The 26680-nt window shown below is 35.7% G+C and overlaps 1 protein-coding gene across 2 annotated transcripts in view; it reads right to left on the minus strand.

Moving 5' to 3' along the window:
* Window positions 1–26680, minus strand: part of UBE3C (ubiquitin protein ligase E3C) — an 80770-nt gene that overhangs the window by 14340 nt on the left and 39750 nt on the right. For both annotated transcript variants that reach the window (XM_072854706.1, XM_072854707.1), the window contains 4 exons: window positions 23564–23661; window positions 20228–20360; window positions 15598–15845; window positions 2605–2817 (listed from right to left, as the gene is read on the minus strand). In XM_072854706.1, the coding sequence (XP_072710807.1) occupies window positions 2605–2817; window positions 15598–15845; window positions 20228–20360; window positions 23564–23661 (692 nt within the window). The remainder of the gene's footprint in view (window positions 1–2604; window positions 2818–15597; window positions 15846–20227; window positions 20361–23563; window positions 23662–26680) is intronic.

A 26680-nucleotide genomic window follows, 5' to 3' on the forward strand; every position in this document is an offset into this window, starting at 1 on the left:
TTCTACTACTGACAGAGGCAATAGAGCCCCTTTTGAATGTGTCTTTCATTGCAGATAATGCTTTTGTGCCACAATTGCTGGATGGACACTGTCATGGGGATAGCTATTTACAATGATAGATTTACGATGCATTTATTGGCCACTAATTTATTAGACACTAAAGTGGTTGTTTAGCTGAAAACTAGAGATAATGTACATTCAACATAAGGAGTGCAAATTAAGCTCTTTCCCCAAAGTGCCTTACCTTGACACAATTAATTAGTATGCAATGGTTACACGAGTCAAATACCAGACAAAATGTATTTATCTAGATGAGGTTTATTAAGGTAATGAAGTGAAGTATAAAAAGTAACTTGTTGAATTAAAACACAGAAGACAGTGATAAGAACCAATTCGTTCTGTTGAACTACACTAACACTCAGTCTCATTAAAAGATGGTTAATACTTCAGTAGTACCTTAGGTATAGTGTTCTCCCTCCAAGTATAAACATAGCAATACAGCATCAGAATATTTCATTTAACTTATATTTCATTTAGTTACTCAGAAACTCACTATTATATTTATTCTTCCTTTTAAAGTTATGCTGAACACTTAAAAAATCAAAAGTCTTCATAATACTAGCCATAATCCTCAGAGAATTTTAAGAAACAAATGAGGGTTCTTGGCAAGAATGCACTTTTTACAAGTTTTTGTTGCAGTAGGTAGAGCTGGCAACATCTCTAACGTGGATCTCCTTGTATGTTATTTCTGAGCTATTTCTCTTTTCTATGTCCTGCTACCTTACTTGTTGAGGTAGGTTTTAACTTGTGTGGCTAATTTTTGAGGACATAGAGAGTAGATGTATAAAGTATGGAAACCTCAAGAAAATATTAGCTACTTTTCATTTTTAATTAGAGACTAAACTGCATTTGTACTAGCTGCACTCAACAAAACTATTACTTTAACTGCATTTAAATGAATGGCTTTAGAATACAAACAACAGACTTCCCCTGCCCCGCAAATCCTAGGTTATATGGGAAACTGTCACCTTGTGTGTTTTGCAACCTAGTAACCAAATAAATGGACAGTATAGAACTCAATTCAGTATCAGTCACTTAACAGCACATGCTACAACAGAGCAGGTGCTCTACTGTACAATACTGTACAACAGAGTAGGTGCTCTAAGAACATGCTTTCTGATACAGCTGTATCACATACCTTTATTTCAAGTTTTTAAGTGTTTTTCTAAAAGACAGTGCCAGTCAGAAGTTTTCATATAGGGAGTGTAACCCGGGGAAAAAATGACATATAGCATACGTTTAATATGAAACATTATTTCTATCGGCAATTGTTGAGTCTCCCCTTCAGTATGATTCAGGAACCTGAAATCTGAGGATACTATTCTAAAACTGTAATGCAATCCATGGTTTAGGATCTCCCAAAGTTACAGGAAACGGATGACAGAAGAGTAAAGTTAAAGTCTGAGCCTGATGCTGTTAAAGCAGAAGCCTTAGACATCAAATTTGCTATGATTTAAGCAGCAGTAGAGAACTCAGCCTAACAACTTCCAGCACTAGCTGCTGCATCACAGTGGTGCTGCTGCTTCCAAGAGATGTGCATAGTCCCAGGCTTCCTGACCAACAGGCAAACCCAAGAGAACTGCTTACCCCCTTCTACAGTCTCTGTTTCTTCCACAAGAAACAAGGCTGAATTCAGATGCTGCTGCATGTCACAATGTTGTCAGGTCTACCTTTTTGATCCAATTATTAATTAAACACCATAATCAAGTATAAATAGGCCATAAGTAGCACACAATTTTAAATCCTCAAAAATGAAAGAGGAAGCATGACAAAAGACTTTAACTAAGGTTAACTGTATTGGCAAATAAAGGCACACTTTTCAACCTCTGGTGATACTGATTTTCTACTATAAGCACCAGTGATCTTTAGTACTCACAAGAGAGCAAATAAAAGCCATAATCTAATTATATAGTACAATTGCATTAAAAACTCATACTTAAGGACCTAACTGGCCCGATTTTTAGAAGCACTGAACACCCATTTCTCCCTTCTGACTCACCCAGTGTCTCAGCACCTCAAAAAAAAAAAAAAGTAAGTCTAACTTCAGGCCCTCTACTTTGAAAATTACACCTAAAGGAGACAACACTGATCTCACAATAAAGGGTCATTATTATTTAAAACCATTCTGATTTGTTACTCTGATTCCAAAACCAGGCAGTACTTCTATAGTTTACATATCATCTAACTTTTACAATTGTTTGAAGTGCAATCAAAGAAACAACATAAAATATTTTGTTCAAGAAATTATCTTGGGCAATAGAACTTCTCATGTATGACTGTTAGAAAATAATCACTACGGTTTACTACTTAAAAGACCAGACCTTTAAATCATTATCAAAAGTGTTGTTTGGTTTTTTTTAAGCACACAATTAGTTATTGTCTCCTCCAAATATTGAGTCAGAATCCCGATGATGCCTCACAACACACTGCACTTACAACAGCTGTTTCTTATCACTTTCAAATTAAAAAATTAATTAGTAGGGGTAGTAATCATTCATCAATCACATAAAAAAGGAAAAAAAAAAAGGCAAAAGCCATTCTTACCTGTGCTTCCCCAAGGTCATTATTTACCACTGTGAAGTTTAGTCCAAGTTCTTCCACATCCCCTTCATAGCTCTTGAGAAAAAGCAAATTTTTGTACATTTCTGGGTCTAATGAAGCTAAATGATGAATGTCAACATCAGCACTTGTCCCCAGTAATTTTGAGAGGAAAAAACTAGCAAATGGCAGCTCCACCAGCATATTTTCATAAAGAGCCTGAAAAACAAAGCAATAAAAAGCACATTAGATTTTAGAATTCTGAAAGCTATTGCCTATTTCTCAACTTTTTGGTAATTCCTCCTTAATTTGGTGCCTGAACACAATCTTCTGGTATGGCAATAGTCCAGATATTGCATGAATTTAAAATTATTCAACCAAAGTTTGAAATTTGAATATCCATGTGAAATACGAAGCTCCCAAATTTTACAAATTAATTATGTGGTGATTTAAAAGGTAAGGTCACTGCTTATCTGTCATTAATCTTCCTGTCCGAAATATGATAGCAAACAGGAAGTGTACCAATTGCATAGATTGGCAAGAAAAGCAAAGTTTGCTAAAGGACAATGCAACTGCATCAAGAATGTCTTCCAAAAAAAGTTAGCATCTGTACCTCCATTAGCATCGTCACAAGCAGTATTTTTCCATGCGTATCAATTGCTACATGTAAAATAGTCTGCCCCTTAAAAATAACTACATAAAACCAGTACATTTTAAACTAATCCAAATAAACTATTTCTCTTGCATGTTATACACATTCATCGCTGCGTATTTTTGGTGAATCCTACCACTTAACGGCATCATCAAGCCATCCTAATTTCCAAGCCGAGAGCTTACCCCAGTTATGATTGTATCAGAGGTCCAATCCTTCCTACGCCTGACACTGTTAACACCTGTCAAAAGATTACTGAACCAAAAATGAGCCTGACCTGAATATGCAGCACTCATGAAAAATGTATTTTTACTGTAAACTAAGAGTCTCCTCAAGAATTTTCAAAAATGCACAAAATTCCAACAATACCAATTCCAACAACTCTCAGTTGATCTACCATATGACCACATTTCGATGTAACGCAAAGCAACTTTGCATATTTTTCATACAATAAGTAACAACTTCTTGTTGACTGGAAGAAAAAAGTACTTATGGTAGCTCTCAAAAGGAGAGATGGAAACTTCAGAGCTAGAAAGAGAAAGCATGACATAATTTAGAGAAAGCCTACATGAATAAAGGAAAAATAAAAGACCATTGCCTTTAAAAAAACATCCCTGAAACATGCTGTCTGTGCATAGCCTTTCCCATTGTCCAATCTGTTTGCCACATCAGCATCTCTAACAATGACAACCAAATCTTTACAGTATCATTAATATCACTGCCAAGCTGATCAGAAAAGGCATCATCAACATAATATTGTTTGTGCTCTTTTTACTCTTCAGGAGCAGTGTTTTGGCATTACTTAATTCCTCCATAATCTGCTGCAAACTTAGAGAAGGAAGCACAATGAGGGGAAAAAAAAAAAAGGAAAAAAGAAGAATAAATGTAGCTGTAATCACTCAATGATACTCCAACAAAGACGTTAAGAAAAGTATACAGAATTCCTTAAACTTTTGAAAGAACATTTCTATGAGGTGAGTTAGACCTTGCAGAAAGAATTGAGAATAACGAGTTCAAAGCCAAAGGGTGCATTATATTTAGAGCTGTATGATTTATTCAAGGTGTAGAAGTCGAAATCCTCATTTGTATAGTTGACTTTAAAAGCAAACTAGAGGGATAAATCATTAATTTGCAATGTATAAGGTCAGTGTTTGCTGTTCCTGCATTAGTAACAATAAAGCCATTGTAATTCCTTAAATATATCACAGCTACCCGAATTTAAAATGGAATTCCATCTATGACTCATAAAATGTAAATGTAGAGGTGTAATTTTTTACACAAGGCAGGTTTAAGCCTTTAGAGCATTTAATATACAAGGACTAATAAATGATAGCACTAAAAACTATGATCACATCAGCTAAATGGATTATAAATTAAATTTCCATAATGTATGCAACTGAAATACAAATGTAGACATAAATCAAGGTATTTTCTAAACACAGGTTAATTACACAAATTCAAAACCTGTCTATTTTTTATGCAAAATAATCCACTTAACATTTTTCAAACTGGTCTTAAGTCTTAGCCACTTGCAACACTTGATCCTAGAAGCCTATCAATAATTCCTTGTCAGGAAAAAACAGCAATAGGTATATTGAAGAAACTTGTATGTTATTTTTCAAGTGTCTGTCTTTTATGAGTGTTTATTGCTAGAAATTGTGCCAAAATTATTTGAAATAAAAAGGATTAATTATAGTAGAAGCTTTTTAATATAAGTGAGTGCAGCTGCAATGCAATTAATGCAAATTGTGACGCTATCAGGAAAATAAATGTGAGCAACATCACTGGCTGTTTCTGTTTGCTGCCAACTAACTTCAGTAATTTACTACATTAAGAATCAATAAAAAAATAATGCATTTCAAATGCATCGCTATTAATCTTCAGGTAGTTCCAAAGTGAACATTTATAACTTCATCTAAAAACTATATAAAGCATTTTTAAATAAACTCAGTTGTGCAACTTGAGAATAACTTTAATTACTACTTCTCTTAGCTAAGTGATTGCAATATTAAAAACAAAGTATTTTTGGGAACAAGGCAAAGAGTAGTGTTTTAATTAGTTTGAAAGTCAAGCTATCCTAGTAAAGTTTAATAAAAAATGCACTAAAAATCTGCTAAATAAAATCACAATAAACACCAGTTTTTTCCAAAGAGGTAAGTTATACCATTACAGCTCCAGTGCTGTGCAGAGATGCTGAGAAATGCTTAGTGCAATTCAATATGACTGAATAAACTGAAACTTTATCTTTCAGTTTCAATCTCATTTCCCCATTTCTCAGTCAGCATAAACTGATCAAACTACCTGTTGCTGCTAAAAGATGTGATTCCATCCATTCCTGCCACAGGGATGCAACAGATCAGCTTGCTGACTCAACTGAGTTTCTTTGCAGATTTATTTGTTTGGGATGTTTTTTTTGGGGAGGGATTGTTTGAACGTGAGCTTTCTATCAAATCAGAATCAGATCCAGCTCACAGCTACGGCTGAAACTGGGTAGGAACAGCAAGACCATTTGTTTCAATGGCAGCACAACCTTACAGCAGCCAGTGGCCCATGGAAGTCCACCCTCATGGGTATTTTTCTTACTGCAGCTAATCTAATGGTCAAAAGGGGAGATTCACTCCTTCCCTCTTTTCCTTTACTGAACTGTCTTGGGGAGCTGTAAGTTACCTGATTTTAAGCTTAGTTTTCTGCCCATTCGACTCTCTGAACTGGCCTTCTGCCACAGCAACATAACGGAGGCAGGAGCCCAGCATCAGTGACAGGCAGGGGAATGATGACCACCTCTTAGAGGGGTAACCAGCTCCCAGACTGACTTAGCTGCAATATGAAGCTGCACCATTAGAATATGCTTACATATGTACTTTAATACAATATAAGGTCACGCTCTCCCCACAGAAGCAGTCCTCTTTTTTCCTCCAACAGCCAATGAGCAACAACGCCGACGGAAGAAAGTGGCTTGCTCTTGGAGGAAGGCAACTTCTGTTTGACTGCAAGTCAGAAGTTCCTGTTCATACACTGCTTCAAGAGATCAAAGCCAGCAAGCTTAACCAATTTATATTTTAAAACTAATCTCTTCTCAAACTTCAAGTACTCTCACCCATTGGCAAGTTTCCTTTAACTCTTACGGTTGTGACCTATGGGACTGGTGCCATTCTATGATGAATTCTGAGAGTTCACGTTCCCAATTTTCCTATCTAACAAGCCCTTTACTTGATTCATTGTCTCTACCCTACAGTCCCATAAACTGAAACTGACTACATACAGGAAAAAAATCCAGACAGGAAGTCATGAAAGGAGCAACTGGTGGTCAAATACGACATTAGAGTTCTAGTTTCTAATGGCTGGGGGGGGAATGACACACAGACACGATTTAACAGACTTTAACAGAACCTATATACCTCTGCCTCCCCAAAAAGCTGGGAGTATTAGCATTCCACTTTCACAGAAGTGCAGTTGGCAGATGCAAGCTTGGGGCAAGAGGCTAGTCTGAAGCAGAGACAGGAAAGGCAATCACACCAGCAGTGTAGTGCTCCTAGTGCTCCAGTAGCTAAAAGGTTATGTCTGCTGAAAGGGCCAACCTGGATTTCCCAGCACTATTTCAAACTCTTGTAGGTTCGGGATGCTCTTTAGGCAAAGTTATGACACCTCTAGATAACCATTAAAATAACTTAGAAGTTTCTGAAACAACTACACCAAAAAAGCCCCACCTGTTTTTCAGTAACAAGTTAGGTTTTGTACTGTTCCCCCCCTATTTTCCCATTAGCTCAAGATGCCTTGCTATCTTTGGGTTTTTGGGGGTTTTTTTTGTTTGTTTGTTTGTTTTTTTGTTTTTAAATGAATGGTTAAAATAAGTTCTTTCTGGTTAAAAGGCTGCAAGCAAGATTTCACTATAGAAGAAGTAGTATTCAGTGAAAGGAACTTCATACACCTCCCCTCCCCTCTGTGAATGCCTGTAGAGCACACTAGAAGATTAAAAAAAAACAAAATAACAGGAAGTCTACCGTGGTTAATAGGTTTTGACTTTACACACAAAGCATGCAGTCTGAAATCTATTGTTTCTCTTTTAAATAATATTAGCTAGTTATAACTACAATAATGCATCTAAATGCTGTCTACTTCAACTATAATTGATTGCAACATGGACTAGCTACAAAACCCTTTACTTAATTCAGCAACATAGATCACAACGTGGTCATCTAAAGCGAAAAATCTTATGTTCAGATACTGGACTTATACAAATATAATGGATGCATTCATTAAACACCTGTGATGGGGAGAGGGGGAAGGCATGGTTAAGGCCAACAACTTTCAGAATACAGGCATGCAATTAGTAGCTTTAAAATATTATGAAAGAAAGATCTCGGCTAGAAGGACAGCTGTAGACAGTAAGACAGAAAGAAATAGGAAACGTGCAGTTCTCCGGACAAGGAGGACTTTTTTCTTGTTTTCAACGTAATGAGAATACTATCTGACTGGGACTATATAAGGTAACTATCATTAGTATTATTGAAGCACTACATGGTCACACGAGGTACTGTTCAGGTATGACCCTAAGATTTAGGAAACAGCTCTTCAGAAAGAAAAGACTTTGCACCATGTTTTAAAACCAGACAAACTTTAAGCTAGTCTAATCATTTCAGACATATTAGCTATATATAGTAGAGGTTACACATGCTGAACATACAACATGTTGTTTAAAATTCAAATTTTGTAAACAAAGTCACAGATGAACCAACTAAACCTCCCTGACTGTGAGGCAGCTTTAATGACTTTACTTACACTTTCAGGTCTACAATTAATTCTCTCATTTATTATTTTAACTAAAATCTTTCTTAAGAAAAATAATTATTCAGTCATTGTTCTTAGTCTCCATTAATCCTTCACAACCCAGAACTGTATTTTAAAATCTAAACAATGCTAAAGTCATACCCCTAGAAAGACACACGTCTGATGGGCTGAAGCAGTAAATGACTGGGATTAAATTCAGTTGTTTCCCTAATCAGCCCCCAAGACCATAACCCTTTCTATTTCAGTCATTTTAAACAGTTACTATTAAATAATACTTAGCACTTATGGAGTGCAATAGATCTTCAAAGCTGTACAGAACCATTAATAAAAATGATAGAAAAATAGCAAAACCATTAGAACTTCCCTTACCTTATTATTTATATCCTAGATATATCTCATCACACCATCATACTCAAAAAGGCCTTTGGGGCCAGCAAGGCCTACTCTACCCTAGTGAAAAAGATAAAACTAAAAATATAAGTTACATTAATATGTACCTATATTTTTGAAGCATTTTGAAAGCTAGTGTTTAGTAATTTTAAGATAAAATAATTTCCTACAGATATACTCAATAATGTGCTTTATAGTGAGCAAAATCAAACCCTTATTGTTCCTAATGTCAATATGGTAAAATAAACCTAATTATATCAGGTGTGTGTCACAACACAGTATGTCTACTACCTGGTAGCTTTAAGTCACTGTTTCTCAGTGCGCTGAGCTCTACAACAGCAGAGACATCTAGACACATTCATATCACCTTAGTAATCAAAAATCTGGTACATCTTCCCTATATGACTGCAAAAATCCATAGGGCACTTTTTGTTCAAATACTGGATGCCTTTTCTGCTTTTAAAAAAAAGTACAAGTCCAAAATTCCACAGCTAGATGCCTATAATTAGGCTTCTGAGAGAGGTTTATTAACATCTCTTTCAGTAGTGCAAGTATCCTCAGATTTAAAAATATTTTTTTCAGAAAAAATAAAGCCTTTTGTAAATTGGTTTTACTTCTGATTTCCCACTCCCTGGGTCAGTAAGTATAAATTCATAGAAGTTCCAGAAATGTGGGGTAGCGAAGACTCAGATGTGAGAGACCTGCCTGTCAAATTTGCTATAGTCGGTGTAAATATCTGAAATGGATTGCAAGTGTGTGATAAGCACAAAACGAACTCATGACTGACTCATGAACACATTACCATAAAAATGTAGGGATCCGCTTCCAAAGGCTCCATTGGAGCATATCAAGTATAATGACCTTGAGTTAATTTTTAATTTTAAAATGGAAAGTCCTGCTAGTATTTTTATTCTAATAATTTAGGACATATTTAATTTTATTACAAGGACTTTTATTACCAAAATAGAGTGCTTCAGAAGTGTTGGTACTTGCAGAAAACCACCATTTCATCAGCTTGATACTTTCTTTCTGTTTTCATAGGAACAGTTATCTCTGTAACTTACACCATGTACATGATATAAATTGCTATCAAAGTCATCTGGGGGGTTTTGAGGGATGGGAGAGGAAAGGACTAGAGGTACCTGTGGATGCACTGGATAACTGATAGTTATCATTCACTACGGAATTTCCAGTAAAGGCTTAATAGATTTTTCTTGTCTCAAATTTAAACATAATTCAGTAAGAACTGAAGATAAAAGGAAGACATCTCCTCCTTATTTAAGTTCTAATCTTCTGAAAAAATGAAGCATTTACTACTATATAACTAACCTCTGGATATGCTTCTAAGATAAATCTGTATTTTAATAGCAGTGAAACTAGTCATTTTTGAAGACAGTTCAAACAGAATAAAGAATTTCAGTAAATATTCTAAACCTAATTGATTGAAATGGACATAGGTGTTCCCAACTGTGAAAAAAGCTCAGGATACTATTACCACACACTCTAACTGTTTATTTATTCCCTGTCTAGGAACCTGATTTAGAGGCAATAAAATGCAATCAGTACACAAACCAGAAGCAGGAATCATCTGCTAATGGAACTTCTAATTGAGGAGTGACCACTGACATGAGGTAATTCTTTCCATGCAGAACTCCTTGCAGAGACCTCTATGCACTTTATCACAGTAAACAATCACTAACATATGCATTAAAGAAAATTTAAATACATTATGACCCAATAAATACCACAATCCATCAATACACACTTTTCCTTCCTAAAGATTTAGAGTTAAAATACCACATTTCAGTAGTCTTTTAGTGCTAGACATATATTTACAAGGTTAGTACTAACGTAACTATTTGTAATCAAAAGATAATTGGTTGTGTGAAATGAACCAGTACACAAAGGAATTGTCAAGCTGAATAACCATGTCAGAAAATAGATCCAGATTAGTTTACATCCAAATTCATAAATCATAAAATAATTTCCATAAGGTATCAATTTCGCTCTGATTGTGTTTCTGCACTGTAAATGTATAATTAAAAGAGCATGCCACTTTACATGGTAAATTCCTGTTTTGATTCCATTTCAGATGATTCAGGATTTTCTGAGACAAATGATTATCAGCTAACTTGCTTTTAAGCAAAATGCTGAGTCTACAAAATCATGTGCAGGGGAACTGAAATTAATAAAACAAAAGGTTTATACAAATTACCTCCTTTTTGTATCAGTATCACTAATTCCATACCTACCTTTCTAGGTACTAGTAGTATCAGTTGTGGCTGCAGCACAAATCAATTAAGAGTGTACTGATTTAAGCCAAGCCAAAGTAAATCCTAATTAAATGGACAGTAAGCAAAGGGAAAGGGTAGCCTAAAAGTCAGAAGAAAGGGAAAAAAAAAAAACACCACCAAAACACCCTTCAACAGTCAGAGAAACAGCAGAAGAATAGCAGTGCAATGCTTGACACACCATCCTGTCAAACATTCAAGTATACAAAACCCAGTTCTTCTCATTGTAGAGTTTTCTTGCTTTGTTTTCCCTCTACAAGCTTTGGGCGCAAAAAGGGCACACAAAGATGCTACTAGAAACATTTACTTGAAGGTTTTAACTCCATATGTGCAGCTCATTAATAATTTAAGAGTTTAGGATCTGATCCAGATCTTGCTGTGAAAAGACTCCCACTGATTCAATCCACTTTAGATAAGGCCCCAGGATGATTAAGAACTACTTTAGTTTTTCTGCAAAATGGATACTGTAGACACTGCTAATCTTAGAATTGTACCTTCAGGCCAGGAATAATCTCGCACAACAAATGATCTATCACAGCTCTATTCAAAGTTACAAACAGTAACCACAAGGCACACTTTCTAAGATGTAGAAAAATAATCTAATCAATAATTAATGATCCCACATTTACTACAACAGTAATAAAATTTGTATTTGATCTATTACCCTTCTAATGTTTAATTTTACCAAAAGACATATTTTATAACTTTTTTCGGTTACATATAACAACTTTTAGATATGTGCACAGAACAGTCCATTATATCTTAAATCAGTATAGTAACCTATAAAAAGTCTAATGAAAATAAACAACTTGAACCTTCATCAATATAATATCCACCAGGCCACACAAATTACTGACCTCCTATATAACATTAAATATTAATGATCAAAGACTAAACCTAGATTGTCTCATCTATCCATCATCAAAATAATGCTAAAATTTAAAATAAACACATTATTTTTACTCAGTCCTTGCTGCTTCTTCTATCAAAGTTATTTATTTGGATCCACAAAGGAAGGACTCAGTTCAAAACAACAGTAACTCAAAACACGTTTTGTTTATACTGCCTTCCCAACCATTTAAGACAAAAGCTAAGTCTTGGCAAAACAAATCTGAATCTTTTCAGAAAACTCCACTGTCTTCCAAGGACTGCAGATTCTATTGCTTAGAGAAAGAGACTTTGTATTATATTTCAAAAATAGTGCATATGTTCTTCAGCAACATGAATGCATGACTCACTAGTGGTCTTCAATATGCTGGAATAAGAGAAGAGAAATGGAGATGGTAGAATTCAGTATAACCAAAGATGCTGAGTGTATTAGACAAAAAACTCTAGTGGCAGAAAGAGTCATTTTGTTAAAGGTGCAAAGACAATCACTGCAAAACATACTACGTGCAAGAACTAGCAGGTTTATGTCAAAAAGGAAGAAGAAGAAACCATAAAAATTATCGTTCTAATCTTTCTATGGACTTCCTGCCACGTTCTTAAACTAATGCTGATGCTTCATGAAATTTAAGTAAATTATCACAGGAATTAGCTACTTGATGTCAAATAATTCCAAATGCAAAGAATGTCCTTTTCCACAACATCTGTCACATTAACATCACTGAATAAATGCAAATGCAAACTGGAAATGGAGAAAGATAATAAGGTATACAAGACTGAGTTTAGGTCTGAACATGGTGAATTTCAGATTTTAATTCTGTATCTGTCGCTGTTCTATTGATCACTGGTTCTATTGAAATGGGTAACCAGCGTTTCCCTCTTTCCAGGTTTGCAGCAGACCATTCAAGAATCAGCACGGAGAAAATCCTCATTTAAGATTCTCAGGTGTTTCTTCCAAACTCCCCTTCTCTGGCTATGTTGCTTGAAGTTTTGGCAGCCTGTCAAAATAGCAACTTTTGTGTTCTCCTGAGCCAAGCCCGCTACGTTGCCAAAGCTGCAGCAGGAAAGTCTGCGAGTGGAAAGATTTTTAGTGCTGCCAGAACAACTACCACATGTGGAAAGGAAGTTAAATCAAATCAGTTCCCTCCCCACAGCCCAGTCCTACTTACTGAGAGACCAAAAGGATTACAATGTCCCATCCATACTTCTGGGACACCACATGGGACAACAAGACTTTACTTTCCAGAGAGGACATAGAGAATCTGGGGCTAGAACACCTCTGCCTGAACATTCCCAACAGCCCAGGACACCCTCAGCTCTCAAGCAAAGCCTAGGACTCAGAAAGTCACCACTATGCTTCCAGTAGGCAAAACCAAAAGGTTCAAGTTTCAAAGCCCATCAGTGGTGGGAGACTGCTACCAGAGGTGTGCAAGGTAAGCTGAGCTTTTACTTTTAAGGAAGAGAAAGGAAAATGCTTAAAAGGCACCAATGTTAAAATAATATTTACATTACAGAGTAAAGTCATTGAAAGTTGAGAAATGTAAACTTTGGAAGTGTTTGAGTAGCTGTTGTTTAAGCAAACTCATTTCTGCCTTTTTTTAAAGAATTATTTCAGACAACATATGCAATTACATGATCACATGGTATTATTTCTACAAGACCTTTTGCTCATTCAGTGATCAGTAAAAGCTGCATGGACAGCCATGCCGTTTGTATAGTATAGAGATTTCAATTTCTTCACTAACTACAAAATACACCACAAACAATCAATAATTTATCTAGGGTTAAAATAATTTAAGTTTTTAGATACACCATTTTTAAAGGTAAGTTTTAAATTTTCAGATGTTTCTACTTCTGAACTGACCAATTAACACAGAAGATGTCAAGCTGCTAGAAACTTCCCGATGAGAAGAAAAATTGAATTAGGTGTAAATCTATGGTACTGAAAGTTAAATGCATTTGGATAGTAGTATGAAATGGTTACCAAGAGACAGAGAATTTCTATAAATTATTATATTTTAATGTATTTGTTTTCTGATAACATTGAAACTTCTTACGTGAGAGTTTTTGGTGGCAGCGCTTTTTACATACTGGTTTCCACAAATAAGAAAAATTGCTGTGGATGCCTGATTGCTTCCTTTGCATTATATCTATTTTGTTTACAAAGGGGCTTTTAATAATCCACTATTGCTCTCAAATAACCCTGTGCAAAGCATAAAATGGACACATTTTTGAAAACGGGTGAGTGAGTATTCAATAACTTAACCAAGATCACAATACTGGCAGGTTTTGAATAGTATGGTCGTGCCTTATCTTTCTGTTTAATTCATCAAGTCTCTAAATACACTACTAAAAAGGTGTCTGCGCACCTGGGTAGGGGTAATTATTAAGTAAGACTGTCAATTCTTACCTTATGTAAACATACTGCAAATACAAAAACAATTTATGCTTTCAAAATGTTAAATAATAGATCCTCTGATTTTAAAAAGACAAAACCAAAACTGTACTTGTAGCACTCCATGGGAGATAAAACACATTTTGCAACTTCTGTCTTTATGCTAACATTTGAAATCCAATTACAGAAGGCAATGTGTTGTTTTGACAGAGGAAATTAATGATTCAAAATTACAAACTTTTTTTTTTAAATAATGTTTCAAACTTCCCCTTGACAATTCAGCCCTGCCCCATTCCTAGATAAACACTAAACATTTTTGGGATGAAGTAACTTCCTCACAACACCACAGCAGTATTCACTTCCCCACTCCAAAAATAATTTTCCAGAAAGAAAATGAAGCCTTGGATATGTAACATAGGTCATAATTACAAACTATTGTATTAGTACTGAATCCACCTCCCATTAAGAGCTGGAATTTTATCGAAATGGCTGATTTGAAATTTTCATTATTTAACAAGTTTGGATATTGCAATAGCTAGGATGCATTAGGAGAGAATTTGCCTACAAAGTGGTAGTTAAATATAAATCAGTTGACTGGCAACTCTAAAGAACAGCACTCTGTTTCAACAACTGAAGTCTGCCAACAACATCCTCTTAAACCACTTCCAGCTACGCTAAAAGGACGTCCAACTATATGTTAAATCTCACTGCAAGTCAGCAGGATGTTAGCCTCCAAAATAATTCAGGCAGTTAAATGGGACTTTTAAATCTTAATTACCTTCAGTTTTAGATAGCCGAGTAGCAATCAATACATTTTTTTCTGAAATGGAATCTGTATTCCAAACTTTGTTTCATAATTATTAGCTTTACAAAAATTATTTCAAGGGCTTAGAAGGAAATAGCCTCAGTACTAAACCTGACCATAAAACAAAATTGAATGTAATGAATGTTTGTAATGGTTTCTCTCTTTTTTTCTCCCCTCCCCCTTCATTTTTCATCTAGCTCAACAAGTGTGTATTAGCCTTTGAACATTCACAACAATAAACTATCAAGCACTAAGACTCAAGAAAGATGCAAAATGTACGAAAAACGAAGCAGAATAAGTGAAAGTTAATTTGCATACAGCTCTTAAGTATGGTAAATGCTTATGGCAAATTTTAAATGCTAGCAAGAACTGTACACCTCATACAACTAGAAACTATATATTCATATATTCCAAATGATGAAAATGTAACTGCAGTCAAATTCCAGAAAGCTCCAGGTTAAAAGTCACCATAGCAGAGTAGTTCTATTGGCTTCAATCAACTTAACTTTAAGCAAGAGGATAAACACAGAAGCAGACATATGCACACTTTGCTTAACTGGCAGTCAGGGTATCTCAAATTCTCTGTACTTCTCAAGTATGTAACTTATTAAAATGAACCAGAAATTTGAGTGATATGTGGAAATAATGTTCAGATCAAACATCTGAAAGTTATTTTTTGACAACTCTAGAAAAATCATCATTTTTCCCCATCTACCTCTATCTAAAAAGAACAACACATTACTGAATAATTTCAGTACTGCTATAGCTTTATATTCTATAACACTGTTTTTACCTTTCCAAGCATTCTTCCAAGGAAGTAGTAATGTCGGGCGTAAGAGTCTCCAACAAGCATCTGTGCAGCAGGGTTAGGGTAAAGAAGTCCCTCATTGGTGGTCTTAAAAAAACCCTGGTTAGGGTTAAATCCTGATTTAAGTAGTTCATTCAGAAATTCTCTGAAAATTCCACCACCATCAATACCAGCTTCATCAAGACCATGTGCATTAAGTAAGTGAACACGAATGCGCTTTTTTAGGTCAGGTTCTGCAGAGAAAGAAGAGAGACAAACTCAAATACAACTATCTGCTTTAATTTTGTTTGGATAAAAACACATGTAACTACACATACAAACATATCTACACTAACTTTATATAAAAAAATTGAACTAGTAAACAGTAGCAAAAATCTATTACTGGCTTGAATTTTGGAATATTCAGTATGTGAAACTCACTTTGTACAAAGGGTCTTGCTTTAAGAGTCATCAAAAGATGGAGTGGAAACACACTAGGTAGGGGAAGAAAAAAAATCCTACAAAATATTTTAAAGAGGCCCAAGAATAATTTGAAAACTCTGTTTATATATAATACTGTGAATGCAAGGTTCAACTTTCTCCTGTCTGAAGGAACTGTCAATAAGCACTGTGTTCCCTCAGAGGGCCCGACTGTTAAACTACGCCATTAAATAATATTATTTGAAATTGAACTTAGTATTTTTGATACTTTAGACTCATTGCTATGTCATGTAATTCCAGCAAGAAAGGTGTGGTAGAGATGGACATCTTCTGAAGGTCATGTTCTCCTTGTTTCATAGAAGGCTGCTACTTGAGAAAGCAAGCAACATTTAGTCCCTGAACTATCTATACATGAGAGAAGGAGGACGTTTTTGCTCAATTCACTGAAGGCTTCCAAAGATCTAACCAAATACATAGCTTTTATGCAAACCCTTGCATTGACTACACTTGCGTCCCAGCAAAGCAACCTGTAATAAACCAGTAACAATAAAACTTTCTACTGCTTCCACGTGCTACAAATGCACACATTATGGATGGACAGCTGATGTTCATGACAGAATCTTCAGCACCTTGTAGCAAAAGAATTTCTCCTGAACCACCAAGTGTCTTACACTCTCCCATTAGCAAATGCCTCTACATCTACTAGTAACTTCCCATTTCGCACTCAGCTATTTTTAAAAATTACCTATTGGTTCTTCATTCAAGTGAAATGCTCTCCTGCACAAAAATTCTGCTGGCTGGAAATAGAGGATGGTAATTTTTAGCCACAGGCACTGCAATAGGTCCACTCATCACCATTCAAAACAAGAAAACAGAATACTGGCAAAAGAGAGTCTCAAGCATACAGACATGCTTTGTCTGGAGACTCCAGAGATACTGAGCATTAATGTTAAAACTTTTACATATGGAAAACATTGGTTTAGTGCTTTTTGGGGCCTTATGAAGAAAATCAGTTATTTGCCTCTTCCTTTGTGTACTGACAACCAGATTTACAGCAAGAAGGGAAAAATGGTCCTAAAACAAATTCACACATCAAAACAGGTGACCAGGTGGAGGTGGACCCCAAGTTAGTGCAACCTCTGAAAAGAAGAGTTCAGTTTTAGAACTCATACAGTTAGAATGTAACTAAACTGTTACCAGAGCCCACTGGAGGCTATTATGGAATATTCTGAAAACTCCAGTCACAGGAGGAAAAAAAAAAAAAAAAAAAAAAATGAGAAATGCTTGCACATTATTAAGCATATGACAACCAAATAAAAATATAAACCCACAAGAACCAACCTAGTACATGTCTGCTATTCCAAGCTTGTTTTCTTAATGATCTCAGTTAAGGTGCTACAGAAACATTGACTTTGAACAGCTCTTTTCTCAGGGCCAGCAGGCAAACTGGATGCCTCTTCCAAATCAATGTTCTTTGCTCTCTCCTGATCAATTCTAGGACCTCATCTATCATCTGTTCAATCTCCCAGATTAATTTTAATCAATTCAGTCTATAGTCTTGAAATTGTGCCTCTTGCAATTTTCAGGAATTTCTTCTTTTCTGGTCTCCCACGTGGTGCCTGACCTACTCCAGAACTAAAATTATTTCCAAAATTTATACTGTCTCAGAATACCGTTTTTTTTTTTTTTTTTAAAAAAAAAGGAAGTCCAACCTTCTAATTTAGTTTTTATTGATTTTAAATAGCAGTAGTGCTGCACTAGTACAGTACTAGATAGCACTGTGTATGCGTGTGTGTATGTAAGTGTGCGTATACACATGGTGTGTCATGCACACATGCAGAAAAACAGATTTTCGGACTTCAATGGCCAACTACCACTATGGCTTCTCTGTACCTGTAAACAAGACAGAAATCTTCACCTAGAGATTACTCTACTTCCAAATCCCTTGCTACAACTTTATTGGGTTCTTCCTTGTCACTGTTTTATGAGTAATTTTCTTCCTAAGGAAAGCCTGAAAACATTATCTGGAACTATATACATGTATATGCAGATAAATTTTGTATTAATACAAAAGCTCTTTTTGCTGGACAGAAGGCTTGACAGAATCACAGAACAGCTCAGGCTGGAAGACACCTCATATGATCCAAAATCCTCACATTGAAAGCAAGGCCAATTTCCAAGTAAGATCACGATGCTCAGTGCCTTGGTCTATTTGAGTTCTTAAATGATGGAGATTTCACAGCCCCTCTGGACAACCCATTTCAGTGCTTAACAAGTCTCACTGTGAAATGGGTTTTTTTATGTATGTCCAGTAAAAATTTCCCTTGCTGCTATGTGTCACCACTGCACCTTATCAAACTGGCTTCTGTAACCTCCCAGTTGCAGTGAAGTTACAGCTTCTTCTCATATGCTGTGTGCTTCAGTCCCCTGTAGCACCTTGGTGGCCTTCTGCAGGACACAGTCTTGTATGTTAATGTCTTTTTTTGTACTGGGAAGCCCAAAGCTGTACACAAGTTCATCAGTGCTGAAACTGTGAGCTATGTTCTTGCTAATACAGCCCACTACGCAGTTAGCTTTCATCTCATCAAGGGGAACTCTTTATTTGTTCAATTTGTTGTCCACTAGGAACTCTGGGGTCCTTTACTGAAAGCAGTTCTCTAGACGACCAGTGCTCAGTCTGTACTGCAACATGGAGTTATTACAGCCCACATACAGGATTTAGCTTTGGTCTTTCCTGCACTTCATGAGGTTTCTGTAAGCCCTTTTTTTCAGTCTGTCGAGGGCAGTCTGAGTGGCAACCTGACCTTCCAGTATATTGACTATTCCCCTCAATTTCATATTGCCTGTGACCTCGCTAATGGTGGAATACATCCCAGTACGCAGACTGTCAGACTGTAGATTAAGTTTAGGAAACATGCATTCCAAAACTGTTTTCAAAGTTTAATAAAACTACATTAAGTTGAAATGTAGTCTTCACAGAAAATGTGCTTCTCATTTAAAGCTATCTTATTAAACAAACAGGTTGACTTGCCTGTTACTTCACATTACATTATTTAAAAGCTTAGACTGCAGTTTCTGAATTGTATTTTCATACATTTGGGGGAGAGGGAGGGGGAACACAACAGACTCAACTTTTTCTATTTTCCAATTCCATTTCATCTTTCTCTTTTTAAGAAACCAGTTAATGACTCATACTAAACTTAGTATGATGAAACTATTCCCAACCACTAGGAAAGAGGCTAAACAGTCAATTGCACATATAATCTCCAGATGATTATACAGTGATATCTTATTAGCCTTTAAAACTTTCCAAAAACAGGACAACTGGATTTGTACTTAATTAAAAAAAAAAATTAGTCTAAATGTATCTCTTTTAGGTAGTTAAGAGTTTTAAACACAGGTATTGAAATACAAAATCTTATTTATAAATAAAATAGTATCTTTAATACTATCAGAGCAAAGGAAATTAAGAAAAGGCATTATCTCCAGTAATTTTATACAAATCAAGAATACCAACACGTTGCCTTCTTCCTCTCTAAGCTAGGCAGTTCTCCAGAAGGGAACTTACGTGGCACAGCAGGTGAGATTCACATGGCAAACCTCAAGTATTTGGCAAATATTATTTTTATATGCAAAAATACGATATAACTAATATGGACTTTATTTTGGCAGGTTTTATCTACATTGGAATTTTGGCTTCTAGAGCAGCTGCTCTCACACAAATTCACACTAAGGTATGATTTAAATCAATGTGGTAAAATATATACTCCTACATACTATCACTACAAAGTGCACTGCATTATCCTTATCAGCCACTCTGTACCCAGCAAATCCTGTGCAGTCTAGGTATTTTTGTTGACACGGATTACCAAAGCAGATAATATATAATGAACTACATAGATAAATATACAAAATACAGTTATTTGGACAAGTAAATGGGAAGAAAAGCCCCATAAAAGTAGGTTTGAACTAAGGAGAGGTGTGTTAAAGAGAATGAGACTGCAATAATCCGAAATAATGTGATTGGATGAGAATTACTTTACGTAAAAACAAGGAAATTTAACTTTATAAAGACTTTCACACCTCAGAGCTGATATACTTCTAACATCCTACTCAAGTAAGCAAATATGTAACTACATGGTAAGAATGGTGAAATGTTATAAACAAGCTGATGATAACTGAATTGTAAACCTACCATTTTCGGGAGAAAGTTTATCATAAGCATCTTCATAAATATAATTTCTTCTGATAGTGACATTAATTCCATCCAAAAATGGCCCATCTCCTTGAACTTCTTGTTTATCAGCATAGATCAGCCTTTGAAAAATCTGTTAAAATGAGTGAAAAGAGAAATCATGTCATTGTGACAATGTGACAACGACATGATCAAATATTCAATGAGAGATGGTTATTCACTACTATTACTGCCCTCTGAGTTGCTTCTGGGCACTCACTTTCAAGTTATTTGACTTCTCTCTCCCTGAGCTGCAGAAACATAATACAGAGCCATGTCCCAGGGGAGGGGAGGGGACAGACATGCAAAAAACCTTTCTGTGCCAAGATATCATCCTCAGTTCTTTCTACATAAAGAGGCACATCTACAGACATTGTGTTAATGATTCCAGTTTCCTCTCCCTAACTTTCAGAATTCTGAAATGCAAAGTATTCAAAAGCAAAGGGAAAAAGTCACGAGTATTTTGCACACACAGAGGCGATCCTCGATACTAGTAAACAATTTTTTGTTGTTTTTGTAACGCTTAGGAACACTCCCAGTAACAAGAAATTAGGTATCAGTTCTCCTCTCAGGAGCAGTGAGCAAGTAATTCAAAGCAAAATAGTGGACAGCACTGCCATATTAAACAAAGAACCAGAGCATCATACCAATTCAAAAAAATAATACCAGCTGAAGTACAAATTGAACTTCACATTGTCCCTGTTGCCTAAGGTATAATAATGTTCAACATACCCTCAATCCAGGGCATGTGTTTACTACGTCCTCTCTTGCATCTTTCCCATATTCAATAAATAGTCTAGTACATTTTCCAAGGGATGTAATCCCCCAATAATATCACAGAGTGCTTTCTTAATTAAGATGGTTAAGTAAGAGTCTCCAGGGATGTTTAAAAACAACAAATTTACCATTAAAGAAGAAAATCTGACAACAGCAAAGCTAGAGTAAGGTCTCAAAACTACTGTTTCTATGGATAACTGTAGCTAGTGGAGAAGATGCTCTCCAACCAGGAGGATTATAGTGCAGACAAAGCCAGATTCTTCGCTAAGGTACACAGCAAGAAAACAAGAGAAAATAGTTACAAGCTGCAGAAAGAGAAATGATGAATGCACATTAAAAAAAAAAATTCATAATGAGAATGATTAAGTATTGCAAGAGGTTACACGAAAAGTTGGTGAAATCTCCATTTCTGGAGATAGTCAAAACTCATCTGGACAAGTCCTTGAGCACCCTGATCCAGCTCTGAAGTTATTCCTGTATAAGGAAGGATGTGGACTAGAGTACCTCCAGAGGTCCCTTCTTACATAATTTTTTCTACGGTTCTATGACATCAAGACACACAGCCACAGACACCTTTTTACGTATAGGGCATGAGAATGTGCTCACCGTCTTTCTCTTTCCTGAAGCATGGCTAGATACAGTTTATTAACTATTGCTACACAACACTGGATGGAAAGAATCGCTTGGAGGTATATCTCATAGCAAAATTCTTCTTGACACAGAGTCTGGACTCCTACATAATCCAATGTTCATGCATATGTTAGCCCTGAAAATAAGAACCCTAACGCATAACTGAAGCATTTACAATTACTTCAGACTAACACATGGAAAAGTAAGCAATGCTGACTGAGGTACACACCATAGGAAGTAACATCACCACAGGAAAGGTGACGAAAGTATGGCTTAAGTGAGAACCAAGGCACTTGATACAAATTGGATTCATTACCTCCCACAGGTAAGTATCAGACTGAAAGGTGCACATCAGTGTGCCTTAATGCTAAAGAAGATAACATTCCCCAGGGTCAGAAGGCTGAAGAGCCTACTGTGAAACTGGACTCAGTAATTGCTTGTAAGAGTATCTAATATGTGGTAATTCAAGGTAAAAAAAATCTCATAAAGTCAGAAAATGAAAGGACACATGGAACAACCCACACATGGAAACAGCATTGAGCTGTATTACCACATTAAATTACAGTGTAATAGATGGCAACCGGAAGAAAGGAAAAAACCCCCAAACAAACAAACAAAAACCCACGATAAGGTATCTTCTTCCCTTATTGCAAGTTGTTTTCCAGGGACAGTGGGAGACTCCAAAAGGATGCTGACTCCCACTATTACACAAAAAGGGCCATACTTGGTCCAAAAAGCAGTATAAGAGGATGTCCTCTTCGAACTGTAAAAGTTCAGTCTACAGCTTTATCGTCTCTCCAAGCTCTCATCCAATCACCCAATTGTTATGATTCCAGTTTTTGTGATAAAACCAAACAAGGTCTTATGAATTCCAGAAACTTAAAATACGTGCATCTCAACATAGCTTTAAGAAGTCCAGAGGTTGTAGACAGTGACTAAATTGTGACATACAGAGCCTTGCTTGAGGTCACTTCCAATTGTTTCCCTGTAATCCTAGTGCAATATTGCCATACAGTATTAAGATGTTTCATTGGAACAACTGCTTCATAGAAGCCTGGAAAAAACACTCCTTTTCTACAAAAGCTGTCACTGTCTTGTTTTGACAAATACTGATTTACTTTCCCTATGGAACTATTCTTCATTCCCTTGATGATGTCTTGCAACTTAATGTTTCCAAGACATTTCAGGGAGCAGTTTTTAAGTAATTGATACTGCTGACAACAAAAGCAGTTCAGAAAAAAAATTATAGGTAACAGAATAATAGCTTTAAAAAAATATATGATGCAAACTGAAATAGGTAATAGGACTAACAATTACATATTTAAAATCTAGAAAACATTCAAAGGCAAATCAAATAGCACAAGAATCTTGCAAGTTTTAAACTACATACTCTATTAAAGTTCAGCTACTCAGCTATGAATGCAGAAATTTAATCTCTAGGCGTTATTTTCCCAAAATGGACATCCATCATCTCATTCTGAGTAAATCCACCCACTGCACAAAAGTCTCCAGTCTTGACCTTGCAATCTGTTTATTACAGATACACAACTAGTTAGTGCTCTGCTTACCACAAGAGGGTGCAATCATGTAGATCAATCATTGAATCAGGACCAGTTCATTATAAACATACAACTGCTCTCATGTATCTTGGAATACATGTTTTTAATTTTAATGCAATTATTATAAAGAGTAATATAACTAGTAAAAAAAGAGAAAAGTAATTAATTTCAAATGTTCAGTTGCCACATGAGTACTGAAGAAAAACAGTATCGCCTGTCATAGCCTTCTGCAGGGAAACGATCAGTTTCTACTTAGCCAAGCGCTCTTTTTACACTTATTGAAAACAAGAAACTAAAAAACCAACTGCATATTAAATTAGAAATTAGGTACCTTTACTCTTTCTTCAAAAGGAACTACAAAAGGTAGCTCTGTCAGAATTGCAAGTTGTCGTTCTTCAGATACAGAAAGAGGTGCTGGTTCCAAACCCACTTAAAATAGAAATAATAATTTTTAAAATCTTGGAAAGAACATTTTTTTTAAACAGTTTTTTTTGTATCAAGTGGCTCAATTTACTTTGTATAAAACACATACATTAAAATAGTTTATTTACTAAACAGTCACACCAAGCCTTACCTTTCTTTAAACATTAGTTTTTGCAGGCAAACGGAAATACAAGTAGTAAAAACACACTGAAAACAAAATGTGTATAAAAATAAGTACTCCTGCATATTTTTTTTATTCAAAATAAAAAGTTAATTTCTTATTATTGACATTTTAATTTTTCAATTAAGAAAAAATACACGACAGAAGACAATCAAGAAGTTTTAAGTAATTAGATTTTTCATCGCAGGAATACACAATATTCCCATCCCAATGATCAAAATAGTTTAAAGTATTGTGCTTCAACTACAACATCTACTTTCAATCAAATCGTTTCAGGTATAAAAACTAAGAATTAAACCAAATCTAATGAAACCAACAGAAAGATAACATTTATTTCAACGGGTTTTCTCTCCCAATAGCAAGGTCACAGTGATCACATTAAATCCTAGTCACTGCAGAAATAGTGAAAAGAACATCAAGAAATTGTGTAATGTGCTCAAGAAAAAAAGATGAGAAAAGAATTCAAGAAGCCACAGCAACAGAGAGACTCAATCGCATGCAATTCCCAAGCTACCACGCAGCTCCTTTGAACCGTCTAATGCCCACAGAAGATGTTTTTAGGAAACAACTCAACTTCGGGTGATGCACAGTAGAAGTGACAATCCTGCTCTAACTTCATGGGAAGAAGCTCAGTTGCTGAGCACATCTGACTGTAAATATATTCATTGCAGCAAAAAAAATGGTATTGCTCACTGACTAGACGCTGTGGTTAAAGGTCCACCTAGCTTCAGTCCACAGAGGAAACAAAACCCACAGCTCCTTAGTTGTTTCATTTTCATGTTTAATAACCACCTTCTCGAAAAAGACTCCAGTCTCCAGACTATTTATAGACCATATTGCAAAACTGAAGTAAATGCACGTTGCTACCCAGTCTGGAAGTTTATGACGACAGTTTCAAGTTTTTCCTTTGGCTCCAACCTGTGGTGACTAGCGTTTTGCTGCCCTTCTGCAACTGGACATCACTTCAATCTTTTTTTTTTTTTTTTTTTTTAACTCCTCAAAGCACTTTAAATAGGGATATTTTAAGCACCAATTTAACATGACATGACCCAAAACATCACTATACTTGATGTATATTCATTTGGGGTAGGTTTCAACATTGCAAGCCTTTGGAATTTCTGATAAAATGCTTATCTGTGATTACCCTTAGTTTACTTAGTAAACATTTTTAATTAAAGTCAATGTATGCAGCCTATTAAGCTAAGGGTTAAAAGCATTTTAAATAAAAAGTGCATGTACAGCAAAGGTAAACTACTACATGACTTCGACAGTTCAATTATTCCAGTCAATTAGTCAATTTTATCTACATTTCTCCATCACAGCTTCTTTCTTTAAAGAGAAACATGGGATGGAGTCATCAATACAGAGGGCATTTAGAACTTACGAGTCTGCCATTTAAGTAAATGAAAAAGCACAAATAAACATGACCATATGTGATTCAGCAGTACTTCTATGCTAACTGGCTTTAACCCATATGGAGTCAAGAGGGATTAAACAAGTCATGTGCACATTGTTACCTGCTTGTTTTCACACATTCATGTTGACTGCACTTTTTTCAGCCTGATTTCATATGAAAACGAAGTTTACATGGTGCTCCGCACCAGCCACAGCATGTGCATTCCTTATCTGCTAACTGCCCAGACCAAGGCAACTAATTAAACGGAGGGAACTGGTGCTATTATGGGAAGGAAGACAAGGGAGAGAGCTCAAGATACTGTATGTATGAAGGGAAGGAGACTAGCAGACTAGTAGCATGGGGGAGAATCTCGAAGTAATCAATGTGGAACAGGTCTGACAGTGGAAACATCAAGACAGTACAGCTGTCAAGAGTCATGTGGGTCAAGAGCCATGTAGGTCAATGGAAGAAACAGGGATTACTCATGGAGAGTCCTTAAGGCATACAGGATACAGGCCTGTTAAAGCCTGGCAATTTTTGCTAAAACAGCTGCTTTTAAGATTTCATATTATCGATCACTTAGAATAGGTGATTTCCAAAGAGAGAAAGTAAACTGAAAAAATATCTGATTCAAAATTCTGAGGAGTACTTACACTGGACCAACTAGTTGTTATCTGGCAACTAGACTAATAAGGTAATCAAAGTAAACTTATACCATCACAGCTATTCAAATAAAAAAGTTTCATTAGAAGTCCTTAGGTTTCAACCTTGGACAAAGCCCTTAATTCTGTACAACTCTGTGGCAGCATTCAAATGCTACAGTCTTCCCTAAATGATCTACTGTATCTGGGTAAAATACTCAAGCAGATTACATCATCTGAAACAAAGTGTGGACTCCCATAGATTAATCATTTTGCTGTTTAAAGGCCCCATTTTTAATTCATTATTAAATCTTCACAAGTATTAATGATCTAATGATTATTTTACCTGAGCATAGCAAGGTAAAATTCTAGAATAGTGAAGATACAAAGGTATGAAAAGCTGAAAGAAACAGGCTGTCTACATGAGAAAGTATATTGGCACAACTAAACTAGTGTAAATTTACCCCGATTGCTAAGTTGGTCCAATTCTCTCATCTTTCTTTGGAAGTTCCATAAAGTCCAGATATTTTGAGTAATTCAAGGGGTTAAGTTTCTGCCTTATCTAATTAGAGACAATATTTATAAACAGTAATTAATACTTATCATGGTACCTAAAGCTTGTTTGTTACAGTTTAATATATTATAAAGAAGTTTCTTTATAGTATACAGTAAAAGCAAAACCTCAATGCTTTATATGTGCTGCAACTTTATTAATTTTGTATCCTATATAACTGCCTTTTATACATATTAATATGTATATTTTTAACACAGATAATTTGTCCACCTCATCATTTCCCCTCATCAGTC

Source organism: Ciconia boyciana, chromosome 2 (assembly GCF_034638445.1).
Source record: "Ciconia boyciana chromosome 2, ASM3463844v1, whole genome shotgun sequence".
NCBI classification, from domain to species: Eukaryota; Metazoa; Chordata; class Aves; order Ciconiiformes; family Ciconiidae; genus Ciconia; species Ciconia boyciana.